The sequence below is a fragment of the Molothrus aeneus genome, chromosome 5, assembly GCF_037042795.1.
Source record: "Molothrus aeneus isolate 106 chromosome 5, BPBGC_Maene_1.0, whole genome shotgun sequence".
NCBI classification, from domain to species: domain Eukaryota; kingdom Metazoa; phylum Chordata; class Aves; order Passeriformes; family Icteridae; genus Molothrus; species Molothrus aeneus.
The window spans coordinates 50,276,646-50,301,613 of NC_089650.1; the positions used below are offsets into that span (position 1 = coordinate 50,276,646).

A 24,968-nucleotide genomic window follows, 5' to 3' on the forward strand; every position below is an offset into this window, starting at 1 on the left:
CATTGGTGAGCAAAAGGGTTTTAGATTCTGAAATCAGTGCACAGATAATGCAGAAATGGGACAGCTTGTTTTGTCTAGATTTTTGAGTCTGCTTATGTCAGGAGGTAGGAACTTCAAATCTAATCTTGCTGGCTCTGTTTTCAGCTGATGGGATATAAAAGAGACTCTGGGGAAAAGCTCAAAAAAAAGGGCAGCAGGAGTAATGTAACAAGGAAGGAGAAGGTATGGTGTGTATTGAGGGAAGCAGGTGAGCCTCCAGTTTGGAGGCAGAAATGTGGCAAAGTTAATGTTTGCACAGTGTGAAAATATCCCTATTGTTGCCTCGCACAGAGGAGCTGTTAACAGGGCACACAGGAAACTCTTTGATCAAACACCTACGTCATTTCTTAGTGCTCTGCTGTAATTCAACATTTAAATGGCAACGAATGTTCTCCTAGTGAGATACTTTTTTAATCTCTAACATTTCTCTGGAGAGATACTCTGAGTAATTTTGAAAATAAAAACAAATATGTACAAATCCAACTTTTTTTTTTTTTAATGGTGTAAAAATTTAATGGTTAAATAGGATGAAAGTGGGGTAGTGTCAGACCACTGGCATAATGGCAACTACTTGCTGATTCCTAGCCACATAATCAAGTTAAGGAATGCTGTAAATTAACACATGCTAAGCTTTTAGTTTTGCAGGAAATAATGATTTATGCTGTTCTTCTGTAACATCACCTCATGTCACAGAAACATATTTTAACAAGAGGTATGTAGTTCTGGTAATCCCCAGGAAATCTGCACACTGTTGACCAAAACCCACTTTTTTAGAGTTGTGCTTTGCCAAGAATCCTGGAGCATGTCAGTCTAGGAAAATGCTTCTTTTGTGCCTGAGAGGAAGCAGTATGTATGTGGATATAAAGTCACATGACTTCATGGTAAAAAATGTGGAGGTAATTGGCCAAACAATGGTGTTTTGCTTCCAGAAGTGGGAAGCCACTTGGATGAATCTTGTGGGCCTGAAGACAGAGGTTTCAGAGGACCTAACTTCTTACAGCTGATGACAGATCTTCCTGCTTACCCACAGCAAGCAAGCTGAGGAGGCAGCTCTGCTTTTCTTTTCTTTTCTCAGATGGTCAAAACTGTATTTTAGTTTGTTCTAGACCTGATATTGCAGAAGTATTTTTGGTCCTGCAAACTTTTCACTTAAACAGTTTAGTGGCTATATATGTGTAATAATCATGTTGTTACCTTTGTGATCCACTTGCATTAATGGCTTTCCTTTTGTCTTAGTTGGCATATGAGGTGAAACAAATGAAAGGCTGTATTAATTATTCACCAACTTAAGAATCTCTTTCACTGTTACTATGTTTCAGGTTTGTATATACCTTTGCATAAACTAATTGATTTTAGTCATAATATTCCAAGTGCTGTTAATTAATAATTTAAATATAATTGTTTTGGAAAGCTTTTTAGCTTTATTCTGAGCAGCTGGCACCAGAAAACAGAATTTGGCAGTGATTTAACTTCACAAATATGGAGCAAGTTTTCTGCAGCTGTTATCAAATGGAATTAGTAACTGAAAGGTGTGGGAATTTTTTTGCATGAGAGGTTAATCAAGCCCAAATCCAATTGTGTTCTAACCAAAGATTAAACATGAAAAAAAGTGTGTAGTAGGGGCAGGGAGTTTTCTAAGGCATTTGCACCTCACTGTGACTCAGGAGGGGAGGGAAGGAGGTTAGTGCCAGAGCAATCATATCTTTTATCTCAAGAACTATTTTCAGCAAGGTACGCTGATCTTTTTTTCCATCCTCCCACGCTTTGGATAAGAGTTTCGGGAAAACTTTTATTTATTCCTTTGCTGGGTATGGATCTAATACAGATTTCAATACCAGGGGACTACCAACCTTTTGGGTAAGCTAGTAGTTTGACTCACTGCAGAAGAAATTAAGGTATGTCAATTCAAATAGGAAGCTGATTTATTGTGAATTGTCAGAAAAATCTTTACTTCCTATGCTAGTGTTGCAGACTTTAGCCACTCTGTGTGGAGGGAAATTAGCTTGTCAAATACAGTTTGCCTATGGATGAAGAGGTTTTTAGCACTGCAAACAAATGGGTTTGGGGCAGCAGAGCTTTGTAACCCAGGGAGCATGGGATGAAAACTGGGTGAGAGCAAATGCTTCCGGCTGGACGCAGCAGTGCCCTGCAGAGGCACTGATCACTGGTAGCACAGGCACAGCCAGTCCCAGCTGCAGCCAGCCCCTGGCTCCCTGTCCATCACCTGCTGCGCCTTTGCTGTGAGCCCTGATACCCTCCTGGTGAGCAGGATCCATCCTGTCAGCAGCAGCACCGTGTGCTGTGCCAAGGATGAGGTGTCCTGGTACCACTGCCACCCTGCCAGCCTCTGCCACAGCATCTGCCCCCAGGTGGGGCACGGGGCACTTCCCAGCCTTCTGTGGAGCCGGTTTCAGTGGCTTTAATTACATCTGCGGTTTGGATGGCTTCGCTTGGCCATTAAAATCCATTTCACAACGAGTAGTATTGAAATGAGCAAGGAATATTTGTGGCAGCTGTGGATTTCCTCCAGGCCTACAGGAAGAGTAAATTAGTTACTGAAAACTTGACAGTTTGTCCTGAGTGCTTAACTCCTTCCTCTCTGGAAGCTTGATTTTCAGGAGCAAGTGACTTTAAAAGGAAATAGTATACCCAATGTTTTTTTATTCCTCCACCCCCTTTTCACGGTAGGTCTGTAATTGCAAAACCAGCCAGAAGTGATTTGTTTGAAGAGGAAGTGTGGGAACTTCCTTTATAAATATTGCCTTTCCCTTCGTGTGGATCCAAACGCGGTTTGCTCTGCTGGCGGAAAAAAAAGTGCTTGAACTGACCAAGCTCTTACTCCTGTAGCTCATGCCCCATGTAAGTGTGAAAGATGTTTTATCGGGGGGAGGGGAACACCAACAAAAACCACATCTAGAAAAAGAAACAAAAAAACAAAAACAAATTTTAAAAAAAGAAGAAAAAAAAAAAAGAAAATTAAAAAAAGCTGATTTTGCCCAGCCATTCCCTGTCAGTACTTTGAGATGTGTTCATCCTCTGCTCGGGAGCACGGGGCAAGTTAAGGTCCCATGGAGGAGTGGGGGGAATCAGTGTTTGCAGAGCCGGCGATTACAGAACCTGCTGTGACTTGCTCTGCCAGATAGGACAGTATCTGCCCGAGCCAGCTCCTATCGCTGTTTGGAATGGTTTCTTTTTAAAAAAAGTGTCAACATATGTTATCTTTCTTAGTGAACTGGAAACAGTACCCTTTTCCAGCCTGGAAATAGCATTGAAGTATTTGCAGAAGAGGGCTCAGCCCCAGCAGAGCAGCCCCAGCCAGGGCAGTGTCCTGGCCAGCAGCGCAGGTAGATGAGGCTCACAGGGAGAGACCAAGGTCTAACCTGGCAGGCAAAGCCTCACCAGGCTGTTGGGCTTTTTTGGGCTGGGGGAGGGGAGTTTGGGGGATTTTTTTGTTTTTCTCTTAAGTGAACAGTGTCAGGGTGTATGGGCTCTTTGGGTGTGCAGGCAGCCAGCTGGCCTGGCTTGCAGACATAAATCAGTGCAGATGATGGGAAACAAGGCAGGGGGTCCAGTTCCCAGCTCTGAAGGATTCCAGATTAGGAAGACAGGTCACAGAGAAAGCAAGGCAGAGTGTGGAGGGAATCAGGCTGATTCTCTGAGAGCTGTTGAAGATGAGAAGAGCCCTTCTGCCTGATTTAAAGGAGGAAAGTGTTCTTATATTGCTTGCAATTAGGCTGAGATTCACCTTGTTCACTGGATTTGGTGGACAAATGAGACATTCCTGCTGCTATAACTTTGGATTGCTGTGATGCTTTCTGATCTGTTCAGCAAAAGGCACAGCCAGGCCACTGTTGTATTAATGAGAAGGTTGTGATTTTTATACATTTCTCAGTGGGGAAGATGAAATTTCACTCAAACTTCCAACCAGGCTTTGTAGTGGTTCCTTTTTCCCCTTTTAGAAACAAACAAAAGAATGAAATTTGCAGTGCAATGGGCTATCATGGGAGAAATCAGTCACTATAAAAGAAGACACTGGAAACTTCACTGATCCATCCAGCTGGTCTCAGGTGAGGCTTGCCTGGCTCATCATACCAGTAGTCCTTACATCTTTTCATGCCCCACTTCAGAGGAGTGGACATCTCAGTTCAGGATGACAAAGGAGTGAACTTTGGGTGATTTTTACTTTTTAAATAAAATTAGAAATAAAATTCACATCTCTCCACTTCTTCCTGTACTTTCTTCTCTGTTCAATGTCCTACAAATGCATTTAAAACCCTACAGTGCTCAGATAAACTTTTCCTTCTGTTACGTCTTTCCTCTTGTTTTCCACACCATTATTTGCTGCTGTCTCCTTATGTCTCTTATTCTCTCTTATACATGCCTCATTCTCCATTTAACAATCTTTGCTTCTTTTTACCTTCCTACACTTTGCATTTTTTCCTCTCCTTTTTCACACTCACACTCACACTGTCATGCCTGCTCCTTTCTCCAATAAGGCAGGCTGCATTCTGTAATTCAAGGAGTAAACCTTCAAATTCTTGTGTGCGTACTGAGTACATGATGAAAGAGACTGCAGGACTCAGCACTAGCTTGGAAGATATATGGGAAAAAGTAGTGAAGCCAATTTTAAAGTAGTCTTATTTACTTTGGTGGTTTGTATCACTTTGGTTGACTATTAAAATGTGTATTTCTAAGGTGAGGTGAGCACCAATGGCATTGTGTAAATAAAGAATTTCAAGAACTTAGTATAAAAGACTTTATAGAGGTAATATATTACTTCCAGTTGAGAGAAATGAAGTGGCACTTTAAAATCAGTTTTACTAGCACCCTGTGTTTAAAAAAACCCCTTCTTTTTCTTTTTGTTTTACCCCCTCTGCAAGCCTGGGCATGTTTGAGGCTACCAGGATCCAATTTCATGTAGTATCCTATTTCAAATCTAGGCAAGAGTGGACTGATTGAAAATCGTGCTGTCAGAAGTAAAACTGCCTGTGGAATGCCTTCAGTGACACGAAGATGAAAGGGAGAATGTAATATAACAGATTCTGATTTTCTTTTTTGAGGTATGAGGCTCTGGAGCAATGTTCTTGAATGTTACACTTGATTTACCTTGATTGAACAGTAATGGTTGTAGAACAATTTTGGTGAATTTTTGTGTTCTTCAGTTAGTAGTTAACAACTGTGCTGTGAAGAGGGGATGGTTGGTATTGCTGGGGCTGTTTTAAACCAAAGCAGCAGCTGTAGAATATTTCATGGCAAGCACAGAGCTACCTGTAAGTCTGCATAACACCAGAATAACACAGGATTCCTAGTAATTCTTGTCAGTGAAATGCTTACAGGTATTTTGAAATGATTGGGCTACTTCAGTACTTTGAAAACTGCTGGCGACTGTGAGCTAGTGTAACTGGTCTGTGTTTATATTGGTTTTTCGGGTCAGCACAAACACAGATGGCAGTCTGCTTCGTTTTCCCATATGTTTCTTTGCCTCTTCTCCTCCCTGTCCCACGGAGGCCAAAGGATTAAAGAAAAAGAGGACTACAAGGACTACATGAGAATTGAGAACAGAGGGAAACAGAAATAGTGTTTTAGGACTTCAAAGGAGTAGGAAAGTGAAAGGAAAACTGAACTTGTGATCTTTGGTTAATTTTTAATTCTGGGTGTCATGGTTTATAAATGGAACAGCATTCCTCAGATAAGTGCCCCCCATATCCCCAAGACTCTTCCCAAACCAATCACTCACTTGCTCACCCTGCTTTCTTTCCCCTTCCCACTCCAGGGGTGGAATTGAGAATTGGAGACATAAAAAGGGGGAAATTACAGGTTGAGATAAGAAAGAATTTACTGGAAACAGCAATGAGATAGAAAAATGAACAGTTAGAGCAGCAATATTAATAGCAAAAGTATACAAAAAGAGGGTGATTTACATGGAAATAAGTGCTCACCAGCCAGCCTGAGGTGGTGCAGCCTGGGAAAATTTACAATGGCTATCCTACCACTCTTGTGTGACCCAAAAGCCACACTTTTCTTCCTAGAATAAGAGTCCTTTATTTCCACGTCCCTCCCTGCCCCCACCAGTGATTATGTGGATGATATAGAATAACAGCCTAGACATACCCACACAGCTCCAAGCTCTGTCCCCTCACAGCTACTGCAAAAAAATTAACTCTGTCCTGGATGAAACCAGGGTAATTTAAAAATTTGGCTATGCCTGGATTATGTTGAATTCCTGGAAAACTAAGAGTAAACATTGTTCTGCTGTGTAATGCTGGTCTGTCTCCTGTGCCCTGTGCTGAGTGATGCTCATGACCTGGGGAGCATCTTGCATTGCTGGGAGTGCACCAGGTTGTACAAATAGATCCCTTGCAGGGAGGGGGTGTGTCATGCTAGCTGGCCTTGGCTCCATTTGCTCTCAAAAGGAAGGGGGAGGCTTCAGGAAAAAAAGTCAGTGTCCTTACATTCTGATAAAGTGCTGTCTAGAGCCAGCCAAGAAAATAGCAGTGAGCCAAGCAGAGGAGAAAGAAAGTCAGTAATAAAACTCAAGAGCTCATGTGCTAGAAGTGAAATCTGGTGTCTGTGGTCAAGGAGGTGGAGGAAGTGAAATCTGGTGTCTGTGGTCAAGGAGGACCTGGAGTCATGTAAGCTAGAGAATCGAAGATGAGGGAAGAAGATGCATTGGCCAGATATTGTGTGATTCTGAGTTAATTAGAGATCTAAATACACTGCAATGTTTAGAGCATTAGGTTGACATCTGATATCACCCTAAAGTTTTTAATATTAAATTCTATATCCTGTTTCCATGTGGACATGGTCTCAGTGTTATAGAGTCTTCACTGAAATATGAAGATCCATTCTCAAAATCAAGCTCAAAAAGCAGTGTGTAGTTTTATCCTATGTGCTCCATCCTGTCAAGGGTGCTGTGCTTGTTAGCTCAACAGCTGGATAAAAGTTCCATGGGCATGTAAAAGTCTATATGAAAGTCTGCTCCATATGTTCCATATAGCTGAAGGCTCAGGGGAATTAGGTTTTTGTCTGGGAACCAGATAGCACAGCTTTCCATCCCTGACCCAGTGCTTGCCCTTTTTAACAAACAAACAAGATCCTTCCTCAAAAAAAAGTGGTTTATGATCTGTTTTTAGCTCTAGAAGCAAACATTAAAAAAAAAAAAAAAAGAAAAAAAGAAGTCAGTATGTTCTTACCCGTACTTACAGCAGCATCAGCTTTAGGCACTGCAGAACAAGTGTCACACTTTGTTCCTTGCTGCTTTCAGAAGCCATTATCTCCCTGGCAGTTGCAGTGCCAGGGCAGCATGTTGCCTGCTTGCAAAATTTTGCACTTGGATACAACCAATCAGCCTGATTTTCTCATCTATTTGAAATAATGGCATTTGAGACCTTGAAGATTGATTCCTAATCCACAAGGCAATCTATGGCAGGACTCTTTCTGTCAAGCTAGTGGAGAGAGAAGAACCAGGAAGATTAGCCTCGTTAGACTGAAGTTAGATTCCATCCCTCTACCCACTTGCTCTGTTGTGCTCATGGTTTCTGTCATCTTTAAAGAACAATTTCTCTACGTTGCTGAAGTACTTTTTGCTTCAGGTCACTTTGCAAGTGCCTCCAGCTGTTAGAAGACCTGTGCAAACAATATGTATTGAAGTTCCTTTATTTCAAACAGTCCATTTTGACTGGCCAAATACCATGAAAAACAAGATATCCAGTGTAAGATACTGAAAAAGAGCTGCTGTGCTATGAGCAGGAGGTAGAAGGAAGAAACAAAACCAAACAAACCAAAGAAGCCTTGTGGCAGATGGTACCACCTGTGTCCATCCAAAGCAGCGTGCCATTTGAGTGGAGAAACCTGGAAAATCTGATGACTCAGTCTGAATACACAGGGAGACAGTGAGCGAGATTTCTGGCTTGTGTCCCAAGCCTCTTATGAAAAAGGCTTCCAATTTTATAACACAGAAAATTGAATACAATTTGGTAGCATCATTCTCTGGCACAGTTGAACTACAGACTGAAATGCCTGGTGTATCCATGTGAGATCTGCCACATAAGTAGTTAGATGACTCTGTGCCAAGTCCTGGGTTATGGCAGAACCAATTTTCTCAATAAATACATTTCTGATATTTTTAGCAAAGGATATACCTTTAATAATACTTTTATTATTGGGGGTATAGCTGGCTGGCCATAACAGTTAGGGTTGATAGCATTTGATTACTTTTCAAGGCTCAGCCAAATACTAATTTCCATGCATCTCAGTTCTGGCATCTGCAGGGCTGGATGGGGAACCAACTGTGCAAGACGTCCCTAAATCACTGTTCAGCAGTGCTTGCAAAAATGCTCATAAGGAAAGAGAAAACATGGATATCTAAAGCAAACTTCTCAGCAGGATCAAGTCTTGTTTCCTTGCTGACTACTTCCACCTCCTTCCTTCTTGGCTGTCAACAGGATGATAATGGTTCACATTTGTCCTTCCTTTTAACTTCTGAATTTTCTTTTCCTTTACATGTTTAAGTTGCATCAGATCTGTTTTTCCTGTTGTTGGTAAAACATAGAAAGAAATCTGCCCTTTACCTTGGTCCTACAGTCTAATTTTTTTGTCTGTGTCTTGGCTGGGCTGCTTTACTTTACACTTCCCTCCTATCACCTTCCTCAGTCCAATCCTAGACTCTCCAGTTAGGCTGCAGCATGCAGCTGTGCTCTAAATATCTCACCCAGCTCTTCTCCCATCTCACAATTTTGCTGAGCCTACGTGTTCATCCTGTACCCAGTAAGGTTTGTTCCCTCACACAGCTTTTCCCTGCAAAGAGATGAATGTACCTAGTCCTAAAGAACATCTTCACAAAGCAACTGCATATAGGGTATGAGCACAGAAAATTAAATTCCATGGAACATTAGCAAAATAAGTTTGGTTTAGGACTGGGCAGCCTCAAGAAACATGAAGGGAAAATAAAAGTCCTGCAGATGTTTGTGTCTTACTTCCCTGAAAGCCAGTGTTATGTGAGTCTAAAAGTCATGTTCAGTTGAGATGAGATGGCTTTGGGGAAAAGGTGGTGGATTTTGCCAGGTGTTCGGGCTCTTTTGCCTGGGAACTGCCATGAGGTGGTCTTTTAGTACATATGGTGGCTTGTGCTGCAAACTGTTTGATTGTGCATTGCTTGCTTTGCTAAAAGCAACTGAGAAATAACTGTGTAAGGAACAGAGGCAGACAACACTCACTATGTCTATTGCTTGGGATATTTTTTTGAGGACAGTTGTCATCTTCACATTTATGTTGAACGATCTACATGAACTCTTGTTACCACTTTTTGGCATATACAGTGATGTTAAAAAATATTTGATGGTATTTTATCCTTCCCTAAAGGGACAGACATTGCTTCTCTTCCATTCTTAAATGTTTGGTCAGGGGAGGTGCCAAGTACTGCCACTGGTCAGAGCATGTTCAAGCTCTGGCTAGAGGAGTACCAAGTCATACAATAACCCATCTGTAATGCTAGGCATTCTTTTGGGTAATACATCAGTTTAGCTCTCAGTTCTTCAGTAATTAGTTGTACATCTGTGAGCAACTGACCATCTGATTTACTATCCTAGCAGCTATTGAAATAGGGAACATTGCCCCATTTAGCTTCAGGATGGAAAGTTATAGTGTGATAAAGTTGTGTTTAAAATGTAATAAAACTGACTGTATATAAACAAATTACAAGTTTATATTACACTATAGATGATCTTAAATCATATTTTAAAGTTCATAAATTTAATGTGATTGAACATAGCTTAATGCATATGAATATATTTTTAATTGTTGCCTTCTTTTATTTAGTAAGAAGATTAAACTGTCCTGGAAAATAACTTGATTATAGTGAAGAAGACTTAGTGGAAAAGTGAATGTAAGTATTTCAGAGCATGTGTCAATTATCTATGTTTGCAAACCATTGACATTGGTGATACTATAAATCGTGATAAATCGGGCAGCCATTTTTATTATGGTGAGAATGCAGGATCTGATCACTGTGCATATGTGTGTGTGTGGTATAGAATATCTATTATATGGGTCTATAGGCTAATATATACCTAAATTATTTTAATGGGGCCACGTGCTGTTAGTCACTTGCATGCCTAAGAACTATTTGCAAGAAAAATGACATGAAGTTGTCACTAAACGCCCTTAAAAAGATAAAAAAAACCACTACTCCCATATAATACCCACAGGGATTCTTAAATTCAGTAATGCAGACATATTTTCCATTTCCAGAGGAATCCAGCCTAACTTGGAATAATGCACCCCATATATAGTAATTTTTGGTATACTTGCCCTGAAGATGTGAGATTATAGTAGAAAAAGATTGCACCGTGGATTGGCAATTCAATTTAGAGTGAAATACAGCAGCTGCAAGTTCCAGGCTAAGTGCATCATTGCTCACTTGAGGTCTCTTATTCAAAGTTGGAGTCAATAGTTCTCTAACAATAAGAGCTTTGGTTCATTTTCTAGAACCTCTTGAAACTGTTACTTTGCTGGGGAATACGCCATTATTTTTCTTAAAGTAATTGGTTTCCTTAGCTGTATTTCATAATAATGTGAACCCCCTAACAGTGTGCCTGCACATGTGTATTTGTATGTATATATTTGTGTATGAGGCAAAGCTTTGTCTCTGCAAGTCTTTCCCCATGAGACTCTGAGTGGCTCTGATGTGCAGGGCAGCAATAGTCATGAACTTCCAGCTACCACAGATCCGTTCCAGTGGTTTTTTCGTATTACATTTTTCCCACGATCTCACCTTCCTTTTCCCAGAGCCTGACTGATGAGCTTGGAAGCAGGCAACTAAGCCTTTCCAAATGCTGAATAAAGTATAGAATTAATGACTTAGATGTTAAAGAGGACAGTGATTATGTCTTAAGTGTCTAACAAGCTGGGACAGTTGTAATTCTAGCCTTTCAGGTTTTCCTAACTTGTCTTCAATAATTACTGGCTGACCAGTTGTACTGAAAGCAGCAGGAGCTGCATATAACATTGCAAAGTGCTGTCTGGTTTATGTAGAGTTGTCTACTGATATAAGATTGCTTGAAATGAAGATTGTCAGATTTCACAACATTGTACCTAAGTTGAAGGTTTACAGATTAGGCAGTGCCTTGATTCTTTCCATTACTCATATCTAGCCCAGTTTGAAATATATGTAGGCTTATAAAGGATAAAATCAAGTCCCTTAAAACCTTCCAATATGTCTTGAGCAAAACAATGCAGTTTGAAGTAACTTACTGAGTCAACTTTAGTTGCCTCAAGATCCTAAAAATACATTTCAAATGACCCTGTTCAGGCCAGTGACACTTCCTGAACTATCCCATGTGTGTGACAAGTTTGTACATGCAGAAGTTTTTTGCCAGTTGCTTTCACATTTTTCTCACCACTCGATCTTCAACTGTTACTTCTGGGAAACTCAGGAAGGGTTATCTTTAGTTACTATTTTTTGTGAAATAAGCAGAATATTGTTGGTTTGTTCTTTGTAGTTTTTAAGGGCCTGTTTAGCAGGAGAGCACAATTTGAATGTCAATTGAGCTATAAAAGATATCTGCCCAGTTAAAATTTAATTTCATGTATGTATGTGGAAACAAAGACATGAAGTAGAGCTGTGTTTTAGGAAGCTGAGGAGTATAATATTGGCAATGTGATTATTAGCTGATCCTGAAACTGGCAGAGGACTAAACACATCCTGCAGAGATGGATGCTAGCATTTCGTCCTTCATGTGAAAATAAATATCATCTCTAGTAGTTATTTTTCTGATATTTTGATTTTGTGCAAATGTAGTCTGAGCTCCTAAATGTAAACCTTCTTTTTGATCTGGCTCTTACACATATCTGACATTATCCTTCTAAACATTACTAATTTTTAAAAATTAATTGGCCTCACATTGGCTGGGCTTTTTGCAGTAATACCAAATCAACAAATTTTCGTGGAGAGCAGAAAATACCTTTTCACATACACTTTTAGTTTTGTATCTCAAAAGTGGCTATGGAGATATTCTCATATACAAAGACAGGAGAGCTGAAGGGAGAGATCAGAGGACATCATGGGAACCAAGAGGAGCAGTGGCTTTACCTGCAGCCACTCACAGACTGGAGGTCGAGCCCTGAATCTGTGAAATCCAGCACCTGCTCTTATAATCATCCATTTTGATGTGTAACACATCTAGAAATATTTATTAAAAATATTGGTTGAGTCAAAATTGAAAATTAAGTTTGAAACTTGAGCCTGAATACATTGTAATGGTTTGGCAGAATAACTGGTAGAATTTTGGCTTTGGTTACCTGTAAAGCCAGAAGGTGGAAAAAACTTGCCCTTCCTCATTCTCATCCAATGAAATTTTGGACTGACCTTTCAAATAGGTGAAACAACAAGCTGGAATGCTGGATAAACCCAGTGAAATGTTGGCTTGCTGTGTTTCTTTACCTCACAAAGGGGCGAAAAGAAATGGAGAGAGTGAGGGTTTTGTTCCACTCAAAAATAAGGAAAGGCTAGGAAAAACATAAAATGGGCTGGTGGAGATGATGAAAAGCCAATTGTGTTGAATTATGCTGATGATACATCAAAATAATCTTGAGGCAGTGACTGCAAGGAGAAGGAAGGAGAGTGTGTACCTTGGGGAATCAGGAGCAGGCACCATCAAGTAGAGCACAGGCAAGAGAGTGCACAGGATGAGGGGAAGAACACTCAGCCCTGATTAGATACCAAAATTAGGTTCTTGCTGCACATTTTGTAATCTGCGATCCCAGGAACGAGTTCTTAATGTAGCACTGAGTGTTTTTTCACTGTTCTCAGCAGTATTCCTTATGTAAAATGTGTGCACTGGCATCATAAATAGCCTGATTCAAACACCCTTATGGAGGGTGAGGACCCCATCATGTCATGTGCTGTCACTAAGCTCTGCTAGCTGGTAGGCAGGTTCTTCCTGGAAGGTCTACAGAGATGCTTTTTAGACTTCTAGAATTATAAAATATTTTCTCAAAACCAGTGTCCATCTCAAAAATGTCCATCTTAGTTTCAGGATCCATCTGGCTATTGTAAAATTAATTATTGTTTCTAAGAGCTTGGCTTCTATATTGTGAATGCTATAAATAATTCTCAGCAACATTTGGAGGAGGTATATAAAGCACAGAGACACTCTTGATAATAAGGAGAAAAATAAATATTAAGGAGTTACTAGTTCATTAAGTAATGTCTGTGCTGTGCATGAAATGAGGCAGGGAAACAGGGGAAGAAGCCTCCCGTTACAGAGACTATCATGAAGGGGTCACATAAGGAACTTTAATTCTCTGCATGACAATCAATCAGACTTAAGTCCCTCTAAGAATCACCTCTAAGACACTTCTTTAGATCCATAAAATTTAAGTCACCAAAACATGCAAAAATTGTTCCCTATTTTCTACATGCTTTGGGCTGTGGGCAAGAACATTGCAGAATGTTCCCACAGAATTTCTGCCCTGTCACACTGAAGCCCTGAAGGGCATGCAAGGGCACTACACATGGCTTGCATCTGGCTACATGCATGTGGTTTCTGGCATCTCCCAGTACCTACGCCCCGTCTTTTTTCTTTCCCTCCATCTCGGTCTCCCTGTGTTGCCTGGCTAACTTTAAGGAGAATACTTCAGCTCCAGAAGAAATTACATCTCTGCACTACCAGCATGAGTAGCCTGTGACACCAGGTCAGGCTGTAACCACCAGCAGTAACAACCACAGGAAAGCCCTGCATAATGATCTCTCCAGGGTGTGTAGAGCACACTTATTTATGTTGTTGTTCTCTCACATGCTATCAAATACAATCTTTTATTTCCCTCTAATCTGAGTTTATATTCACTGGGTCATGTAAAGGCCAAATGTCATGCCTTTGCTGCTAGATCTTTGCAATGAGAGTGCCCATGGTGAAAGTCCTGCCCTCATCCTGCCCTTATCAAGCATGGAGTCACTAGGAGAGAGCTGGCTCCATAGGCAAGCCTTGGCTCTCCATTTTCCTCTAGCAGAAGCCTACAGAGTGACCCATCTAACAAAAGCATTGCACAGCATCGTACATATTTCATATCTCTAGCTGCTGATAAACTGCAATAGAGTTTAGCCCATATGTTGGTGCCTTTCCCTCTATAGAGAAATGAGGCCACACTTTAGTAGTTGCAGACTTGAATATCTGAAACGTGTTATGTACTTCTCATACTTCTCTGTGAGACTTGTCTTGTAAAAAACCATTGTAGGTTAGTTATAAAAATGTGGTTTATTGGAGGGTATGAGTGACCTTTCTCCTTAATCCAGTAACACTTGATTTACAGGTTTGGCTAGGAGACCCACAGGAGAGAAAATTCTTGCAACAAAACACAGCTATTTATTTAGAGGTGCTCATTCTTCCTCCTTGAAACACAGACCCGCACGTCAGTCTTCTTTCTCATGTTTCTCTGAAATTATCTCCTGGGGAATATGTAGAAAAACAAACAGTAGATTCTTTTCCATTTTAGGAGAGGGATGGAGACAAATTCAACTTCAAAATACTTGGTATTTTAAATGCAAAATGTTCCTTCTTTAATTAATACTTGGCAAAGCATTTTAAAGATCAAAGTGTCAATATTAGCTAATTCTCATGACACACCTGTCAGGTAAGTAAAAATTATATCCATTTATAGCCCAGGAAGCTAAATACTGTCTAACATCAGCATTTTCTCAGTTGCTACCTAGTTAATTTACTGAAATAAGTAGTCTAATTCTCAAAGGTTCTTCATATTCTTAGTTGTCCTAAATTATGCTTAGAACTCCAGAGTACTCAGTCTTCTGAAACTGAGTGCAAGTATTTTGGTGCAGAAGCATGGGTATGTATGGAAGCTGAACCTGAGGCATCCACACTTAAAAGACTTTTTCAAAACTTAAGCAGCCCTAAAAAGCCTAGAGCTGGAGCCTACATGTTGTCAATTCTCAGGCTGGGCTCAGATCCCTGCACTGCCCAGCTCTCATACCTTAAGGCAGAGTTGTTTCTCAATGGAACTGAAAAAAGTATGAGCTATAGGTAGTCTTGGGAGGATCATTCTTCAAAGATGTTTTTTCTTTTTTGCAGGGGACATGTATAGGAGGAGTTTTTAGAGAGGGAGAGGGTGCTTGAAGTGGAAAGAAAAATGGTGTGTGACAGAAATTAATTCTTCTACCTCCTGCTGTTGCTTCCATTAGAGATGCGGGTTATCTTGTTATTTCTGTCATGGCTCTCTCTCCTTTTGTTCCAGCATCAGCAGAGTGGTATAATTGGGCTGGAGGACAAGTTTTTTGCTGCTCTATTGAGCAACGACTGAAAGGGAGAGGAGATTTTGAACAAGTGCTGTCTCCCCTTCAGTGTGCAGTGCAACTTGTTTCCAAATGGTGTTTTAGTTGGAGTGGTGGTGATTGTCAAGTGCCTTGCTTTGTCTGTGCAAACAGTTTTTGTAACCTGTTTGCTCCATTTGGTGTGGCAATGCCCAGCCCTGAATGCAACACAAAACTTAAGGATGGCGTCACTCCATGCCAGTCTGTTCTCCCTCTTGCAGGAGCAGGTGGGAATGCACAAAACCCTAGCCAAAGGCTGTCCATGAGTTGGCACTTAAAGGAGGGGAAAAGCTAGGCTACAAAAGGGGGTCTCAAGGGATTGAACAGCCTGGAGCAGGCGTGCATGGCTGAGTTAGGAGTTGGAATTGTCTGGCTTTCAAATTCAGAGAACTTGTTTGCTGTCTTGGCCCTGCTCAAAGTGAGTAAATGCTACTGCTAATGACAAAGCCCAATAGAGGAGGAGTGAAGGATTAAAAACACCAAATGATGACTCACCCTCCCCTCTCCCCCTTCCCCAGTTTCAGTCCCCACTAAACCACTTTACCTCACCAAACCCCTGGTGGCATTTTGCTTATAAATAATTGTGTGTTTGAAATGTTAAAATGTGTGGGCAGGGATTAGAAGGATATGTGATGCTACAGCATTAAAACAGTGCAAACCTCTGCAAGGGAATTGTGAGGGAAAATTATTTTTGGCAAGGGCTGCTGCATCCTGGAGAGATCAAGAGAAGGCAAAAAGCAGTTTACCCAAGTTTAGCAAAGCCAAGTAGAAAAGCTGGGTGCAGTAAAATAGGGTTTCACATCAGTTCTCTGTCATATTAAAGGTGAATCTGAAGTTTTGGGGGGGATGCAAAGAGGAGATTCATCGACAAATTTCTGTCAAAGGTACCAGCCTAAACTGTTGTCCTTTTCTTACTGTAAAGGTTGGTGATAACAACTGCATGGTTGTCACCCACACTGTAACAGGTTTCTTCCCTCTCCTAGCATGCAATGGGAATGGTAACATAACTCCCTCAAATCAATGTGTCAGCCTGTGGTATTTTACAGAATAAGCAGGTTGAGTTGCCCATTTGGGATATTGTTCTATACTCTCAAAGAAGTGAGGATATTGGCATCAAGTTTCTTGTTGTGTCTGGCAACAAAAATTGAGAATTGTCCCTGCTTAGGAAAGCAAATGCATTACAGACTTAGAGGGAACTGTTGCAAATCAGTTTTCAGCATTGACTTTAGCATTGATTGTGGGGCTTGAGTATAATTTTTAGCGTCATTCTCAGATGCTACAGTGGCTTTGTCTCCATAAACCTTTGATTCCTGGACAAAGTAAGCCTTTTTATGGGACTGTTGTATTTGAGTAGGTGAAATCAGCTTCCTCATCTCACTTCTTAATTGCATGTAAGTGAACAATACCAGTGTGAACAATACTGGTGTGAACAGGCACAGATAAGGGCACTGTCCTGCTGCTCTTCTTGCTGATGATCTTGCTGCTGTTTGCTTGTCTGTACAGGGGAAGCCTCTGAATGCTATGCCTGTAGGAACTGTGCAATTACTAATAAACAAACAATTTTTAGAAGGCCCCATTCATTTAATATCTAATTAATTTTTGAGATGCACTCTGAGCCCACAGAACCTAGGGAGCAGGGCTTTGAGCAGAACTCCTTGGGGGAGGCAGGATAGTGCCACTCCTTCACCTCGGCTGCCTCCTGCCTTGCCCCCTGCAGCAGCAGCCCCTGCTGCTCCCAGCTCCCTACACAGGGCACGGCGCTCTCCCACCTGGCTTAAGGACCAGGCTCCTGCAAAAGTGCATTTGAAATCTTCATGCTGCTGATCCCCTGGGTTTGGTGCCAGGACAGCCTGGCTGCAGGTGTGTTAGGGGTCTTTTCATAGTATGAGACTTCCGCTCCATTCCTGCAGTGCATCCTCCTGCTTTATCATAGCAATGATGTTGTTTAAGCAGTTGTCTTAGGTAAACTGGTCACTTTGCTAAATGAAAATGATTTGGTTAATGCAATGTTTTGTATAGAATATACCATCTCCACTGCTCTTAACCTTTGCTGTTACTTTTGTGCTAGCAAACATGAAAAAATGCCCTGTGCATTCAGGATGATACTTTTTTATGCTAAATTTTTAATTCCTATGAAATCTATTTATAAGCCTAACTTGTGCTCTTGTTTTGTTTTTCTCCCTCCTTTAAAGCATTTAAACATATTACTTGAACCTTCATACTAATCTTTAGTTAATGTTGTATTTAATATTATATTTAATTAAGGGATTTAACAAGGATAAAATTAAAAATTAAATACCGAGACAACTTTCTTGCCTAATAATTTTTTAGGGCTAAATTCAGGGCAAGTCTCAACCTTATTTGATTCAATTAATGTAGTGAAATTGACATTGTATTTAAAAATAACCATTCCTTTGGACAGCTAGGTAATATTCTGGTGTACTGTTACTGCAGCATTCAATTTGATCAAGCTGACATGACAATGTTATGAAATAATGTCAAGATGCAAAAATATCTACATTTAGGTAGGAAATTTCTCATTGCCGGTGAGTAAGCCAATGACTTTGTAAACAAAAGTCTTGTTTATCTTTGCTGGTTTTCCTTAAAATTGCATGACTTAAATTTGTTACTAGTTAACTGAATCATATCAAATTACAGTTGCTGGGAACTTAGCACTTTGCGAAACATTGCAACTCTTGTTTGTGCACAGACAGTGTTTCCTGAAAAATGGATCTGGAAATTTCCAGACAATAAATGGACCTGCCATGGTTTTTAAAAAACATGGCTTTTAGTGCTTGAGGTTTGGGGGTGGGTTTTTTTGTTTTGGTTTGGTTTTTTTTGTTTGGTTTCGTTTGGTTTTTGACTTTGAAGTTGCCAGGTCACAACTTTGGCCTTGGCATCCTCTGCATCAATTTACACCCAAAAATCATTGGCTACCGGCCATTTGTCTCTTCAGGGTACCAGAGAAGAGAAAAGGGTCACAATACCATTTACATTGTAATGAGCAGAAACACAAAAACATAGAGTACAGCTGGTATCAGGGGTGGTGAGCAGATTCCTCAAGTCCTCCTGCACTTCTTACAGCCAACATCTTTGTAAAACATAAGCTGTATTATTCTTTACAGAAGACTCTGGGAAAGTTTTGTCCTGGTTCTGCAGTGGCATTGGTTGCCAGTGCATCATCAGAAATATCCAGAAACTGAATGACTGTAGAAAGCTCTTCTTGGCTGCAAAGACAAGAAGATCCTGTTCTAAAGGCTGGGATGGTTCTAGGAAAGAAATGTGGTCAATTGAGCTGATTTGTTACATTTGCCAGGCTTTCCATACCCTTGTGTGAATCAGACCATCCATCCACATGTGAATTCTTTAGCTGATTACCTTGAAAGATGTATTGGATAGCACTTGTTTACAGTGGTCCAATCTGCAGGATATAGATTTTATCTGGGGTGTAAATATTTGTGGTGCTACACTGACTCTGTTTTGCCAGATGTGTATGCTTCCTGCTTGAGCTGCCCCACATGGGAATGTTCTACCTGTTTGCATGATTATAGATTTTGCCTAAAGGAGCATTATGCAAAGAAGTTGTTTCTCCTGAGGGAAGTATATGTGAGCAAAACTTTTACAGCTCGGGGACAAGCTATGCTGAGAGAAATTGTTCTTTGAAAATATGTCTTTGAAGTATATGTAGGACCAGAAGGAAAAGAACAAGTAAATGATGTAGATGGGGAACAGAAACAAGAAAAAAAAATGTAAAGGAAAATGTTCCAAACATATCTATTTTGCACAACCTGAGCATAATTGAATGTGCTAACATTATTGCAAATAAATTTGGTACCCTGAAAATAGTAATCTTATACAAAAGCAGGTGTTTATTCTCACGAAAGAAAAATGAACAGAAATTACATTTTTGCCCAGCAAGTCTGTCTGTTGTCTTTGACAAGGTGACAGGGAGAGTTTTTTTTCTTCAATTGCAGTAAACCTACTGAAGGTTTCTACTTCAATGGTGTCAGGATGTGTTTATACACACACCCACTCTCTTAGGTACCAGTACACCCTAGTACTTCCATCATTGCTATGAGTACGGCTGCAACCAAATCTCAAGCCTAAGCAAGAGCTGAAAACTAAGCTGGCCAGAAGTTGAAATATGGGTTGTTCCTGCTAGAACAGCTCCATGACTGTCGTTTCACCAGCTTTTGCATGCCACTACCCAGCCCAGATGTTAGGCAAAGTAAAACATTCACCTAAGTTTTTTCTTTGAAATAAATGGCAGGACAACATGTGGAGAGAGGGGCAATCTGCTTACTTTCATATTCACTAGATAAACTGAAACTGACCCTGTGGGAGAATAAAGAGGGTTTCCTAAGTGAGGTGTTTGGATGGTATGATCTTCCTTATGCATCTGTTAAGCAGCTGACAGGACTGCCTTGTGGCCCAGTTGCTGACTAGCAGGGGAGAGAAAAGGCAAGTGGTGGGGGAAGGAGGGGACACATTCAATGTTTTGCAACCCATGATTTTGAAGCAAGCATTTCTGCAGTGATGCTTCTTGTCTTGTTCTGCCAACTCCTTCACTGAAGTTGAACTGCATTTATCATCTTTGGCATTAATCTAATAAATCTAACATTCTTGGGCAAGGTAAATATTTGACAGCTCCTGTAGGCTTAACTTGTCCCCATGCTTTCAAGATATGCAGTATCCTTGTAAAATATTGTCATACAAATAGTGGGTGGTAGAGTTCATGCTGTTACAGTAAGTAAAGTGAGCATTTTAAGTAAATTCCCTAAGCGTATGCACATTACAGCATACAACTATGTTTTCTAGAGTGGCTGGGATTCCATTCACCAGCCCTGGAAAAGGCATAAGCATCTAAGAGATGGAAATTAGTACAAATTGATCTCATAAGAGCAAATTTTATTTAAATTCTTGTCTGTCAGTGAGTGGTCTTGATGATTTTGTTCATGACAAGTTTGCTTTCATTAAGGGGTAAAATACGCAGTATAATACCTGTATAAAGAGTATGTTAAGCTGTTAAATGCTGGTTCCACAAGTAATCCAAGATTTTCTAGCTTTTGCTTTAATTTGAAGTCTGCTTGTCAGTCTTCATCTTTATTCATGATAAATAAAACCTCTTCCCTGAAGGGATCAAGGTAAGAGCCATAGTATTATGTCTATTGCAATCAGTGATTTTGTAGGGATCTTGTTAAAGTTCAAGTTCTTTCCCTGCAATTGAGCAGAAATACCAATGTATGCCAGAAAAATGCTTGATCCACTGTTAAAAGGGATCAAGAAAGCTTAAAATACAGGGAAGCTGCTCAAGGCAAGTGTCAGCACCCTTTGGAAGGGGAGCTAAAGATAAAATGATAAATACCAAAGATTGTACCTGGGACTTTCCCTCAGCTCTTCCTCCAGTCAACAGTTGTTGGACCTGTAGTTATTTGAAATCCAGGGAGTTTATAGCCTGGGAAAGCATAGAGAATTCACTCAGTCACTGGATAGCAAAGAAAAATTAGGGACCCAAACACTCTAAGGGAGGAGAGAAACATATATTGAGGAAACATTTGTGCATCACACAAATGGATACTTGCAGTTTACACTGCACAACCCTTTCTATGTCCATTATCAATGGGATTGTGAGAACCTGAATATGCTGAAGAAACCAAACCTCCATGAATGTCCTGTCACCAGGTCACTTTCCACAGTGATGAGCATCAGGCATTAGTACAGAGGCAACAGGCCAAGTGCTACCCATGGTCATAAGCAACAGGCTGCACACCAGATTTTGTGAGAGGGGGTGGAGTAAACCTCTGAAGTGATTAGTGCTGTACCAATCCAGAAAGGTTTTGTGGAAAGTAAAGCAAGTCTGACTGAAAAACTCCATGCTTATTCAGGAGGAGGCAGCTTTTCATAATGTGATTAAGTATTCCATGATCTAATAGATGATGATGTGGGGAGGACAAACAAAGTCCATTGTACCAGGAGTAAGAAAGCCACATAAGAACAAAAAGAATATCATTTTGGGGAAAGAAACTGCCCTACACAAGTGGCTGAGCATCAAACTATGTAGGATTAACTGATCTCCAAGCTCATTTAGGCACAAAAGCGTCTGGTGAAATCTGATCATGAGCTCTGACTGAAACATGCTGCCTTAATGGCAAAACATTGATTGATTCTCATTTAGTATTTTTCTGGACTGTGACATATCAGACATGGCCCAGATTTTTAATTTTGGTGTCTCTTCTTGATGGTTCATTTTTATGTGTATGGCCCCTATAACATAGGAGTTTTGTAAGGTAGGAGTGAAAGACCATCCAACAGGTTTCTCAGCTATATATTGAGATCATACATTACGTGACATGCGTGCTGCTTTCATGTTTGCACAAATGTAGTTTCCTTTTGTTGGAAGTGCAGTAAGAGAGTAGAACTGCCGTAAGGACCGACAGATGATGTAAAGTAATTGGCAAAAAAATAAATTACTCAAATACTTAGGAATTTTTGTGTTAACTCTTTTCATAAAATAGGGAAATACAATGCTCTAAAAAGTAAGTGTTGCATTCTGGTTATGTAGTGATCTGTTGCTGATCTACAGTGCTTCATTATTAAAGTAATCTGTCTCTTTTTATCTGCTTAATTATCCCTTTTCCTCTGTCCTGACTGTTGGAATCTGGATTTTTGCAGTACCGAGGCTGAGGATTTACCCTGTGCCAAATAGTGATCCATCCACAGAGACAGGGTTAGAAATTCTTGGGTTTATTCCATGGTTATTGGTTTAGAATTGGGACTATGAAAACTGCACTTCTTTCCTAAAAACCTCTCAGTTCTAAGAATAACTCTTTTTTCTGAAATCTTCCCTATGAAAGCATGTTCCATGTGCTAATTACACATAATATCCCTGTTGCTTTTGCTTGGGTGTCATTTCTTTGTCCTGCTTTGGTTCCCTCTGAATTTTGAGCAGAGCTCTCAGGGGATAAGCGTACTGGAGATCACCATGGCAACACTCTGAAAAATGCACACTGCAGGCGCCAGGATTTGCTGCTGTATCCCTGTGAGAGCTCTGCTGATCTGTGGACTTGCAGACTTACTCAGGAGTAAGAGGGAAGGAGTCAGTGTCTGAGAGCTGCTTGTACAGTGCCTATTAAAAATGTTTCCTATGTAAATTGAGGAACTCTGGATATTGTTTGCTGATGCACAGCACTAACATCCAGCATTTTCATAGCCTGCTGCTGAGATTTCCCTTAACAGACTGCAAAAACTTCTTTTTTTATTCCACTTAATTCTCATATTAAGCTCTTAGGCCTTAGCTCTCCACATTTTCAGTCAGGATTAATGTGGGACCCATTGCAAAGGCAAAGTAGTTATCTTGATAAAAGATGGTAGTTTTGATAAACATGTCATAAAGATTATAATGCAGAGTTTGAAAGAGGAGAGAGCTCATATCCCTGCTGTTTCCATAATGAAAGGTAAGGAAAAAAACAAACATTCAAGGAAGAATTATTTTATAGATGAGTGTTTCATGGCAGCGGCTAGGAGAGAATGGCTTCTCTCTAGCAGTAGGAAATAACTGGATAAAAGTGTATTGCCTTCCAAGACGAGAATTAGAGGCTGTAGGCTGTATTCTGACAGTGTAAGTTGGAGTTACGTTTTGTATTACTGAAGTAAGAAGTGCACCACATCCCAGTACCTGGATGGTACTACACTTCAAGTTATTGCGTGGGGAGCACTAAGCCCATGAGAACAAAAATTCATGAGCAAGTGGGATGCAGAGCAGGGATACTCAAACTGATTGGCAAGGAGTGTTTAGGAGAAAAATGTATTTAAAACTTTCATTTATAGGGGTTTTCCAGTCCCATTTGTGGATGCATAGAGGCCAGCACCCATGTTAAACTGAGGGGAGCTCGTATACCCACTCTGAAAATGGGTTACACATTTTCTGTTCATCGCTGGGAAAAATGCACGAGGTGGTCCTGCACCAGGAGCCAGATCACCTACACAACTCAGTGCCCTGAAGTCAGGTTTCTTTCAGTCTGTTCCTATAAATGTAGAAGTGTTTCTTTTACAGCTCTGAATCAAAGAGCTCCACTTCAGGCTAAGGCATCAGGTAGCAAAGCATCAGAGGGGGGTGCAGATGCTTTTAACAGCCTTAATTGAAACTACCCAATTCCAAAAAAAATGTTCCCACTACAGAGCTACAGTGCAAGCACCAGAGAATCACCCACGTGCTCCTGTGCTCTGCTCCCACCAGCCAAGGGCATGTGTTTCTTTTTGAGTGTAGGTGGCCCAGGCATCTAAGTGCAGAAATCTCCACTGCTGTGTTCAAGCGCTTGAAATCTGGATTGTGTTTCTACTGGAGATAAGTATAATAATGTTTAGTCTGTGCTCCCCAGACAGGCTTGAGCTTGAGAAAAAGAGCAAAGCTGCTGAGTGCTGACAAGGTCAAAGTAAATCATATTCTGTGAAACCTAGATTTTTGGGGAATTTGGAGGGTAACAAAAGACAAAACTAATGGTATACATAGTCAGAAGCTACAAGAATGGCACTTTGGTAGTCACAAATGTACCTTAGGAGTGCTAATTTTTTGTTATTATAGGGCTCAGAATGGCTTTTTTCAACATGTAACTGTTAACATTAAATTGACCAATTTCTTTCTAAGGGAAATTAATTAAATTAACTCTGAAAGAAAAAGTTATATTTTAAGTGATGCCATATATTTTAATCCATTTTTAGAGAGTAGAGCTTCAGCAGATCAAGAGGTGTTGAAACATTCCTGTAAATGGTGACAGAGTCCAGCAGTCTTTAAGACTGACTAAAGAAATAGTTCAAGGGTTATTTTAATTTCCTGTTTGTCTATTTAAATGCAATATTTAAAAAACAGGACTGAAAAGCATATTTGTGCATTTTGGAAGAGTCACATTCCCAAGATTTCATCAAGATAAAACTTTTTTAAACTTAGTGTTTTAAAAAAGCACTTATTGGGGATGATGTGGTTATAAGCAAACCCTGAACACCAAATGCAGTTGACAGGCATGCTGTAAGTAAAAGAATCTTGTACCTGCATCCTGTCTTTAACTGTAACTCTAAGAGGAAAATGTGGAGTTATGTGGGTCACCACTCTGCCAGAATATTTAGTGTAAACAGGATAAAACAACTGGGAGCTCACGGAATCTCAGTATGAACAAAGTTTTAAGAAATGCTGACTTCCTACTACAACTTCTAGCATCAGCATTAATTGAACCTGGTGTACTTATCTTCCTTTGCCCTTCTCACTAAAATTAGATCGCATATATTTTTGCACAAGTTAATGGCACAGTTATTTACTGCTTACCTCTACAAGGCAGAACAAAAGCCAGTAGAAAACCAGCGGGCTCATTTCATGTCTAACACAATTCTTAGAACTATGGTGAGACTGTGGATACTTTCAAGTTTCTCATAGATGAGAAAGTGAGGTGTTTAGCTTAGAGAGGCTTCTGATTCCTTTCCTGTGCTGATTTGTATAGCTCTCTCAACATGTGCAATCCGTGATTCTGTCAGTTCCTGAGGGCAGAGAAAGGAGGTCAAAAAGGTCTGCAGAGCCTTTCCCAGAAAAGCATGTTTTGGTGCTAACCAAGATTAATACCCA

General features: G+C 40.4%; 1 protein-coding gene across 1 annotated transcript in view; it reads left to right on the forward strand.

The window, feature by feature from the left end:
- Positions 1–24,968, forward strand: part of PLXNB2 (plexin B2) — a 251,723-nt gene that overhangs the window by 125,990 nt on the left and 100,765 nt on the right. Inside the window, exon 4 of the mRNA XM_066550678.1 lies at positions 9,856–9,922. Coding sequence (XP_066406775.1) covers positions 9,921–9,922 — 2 coding nt within the window. The 5' untranslated portion in view covers positions 9,856–9,920. The remainder of the gene's footprint in view (positions 1–9,855; positions 9,923–24,968) is intronic.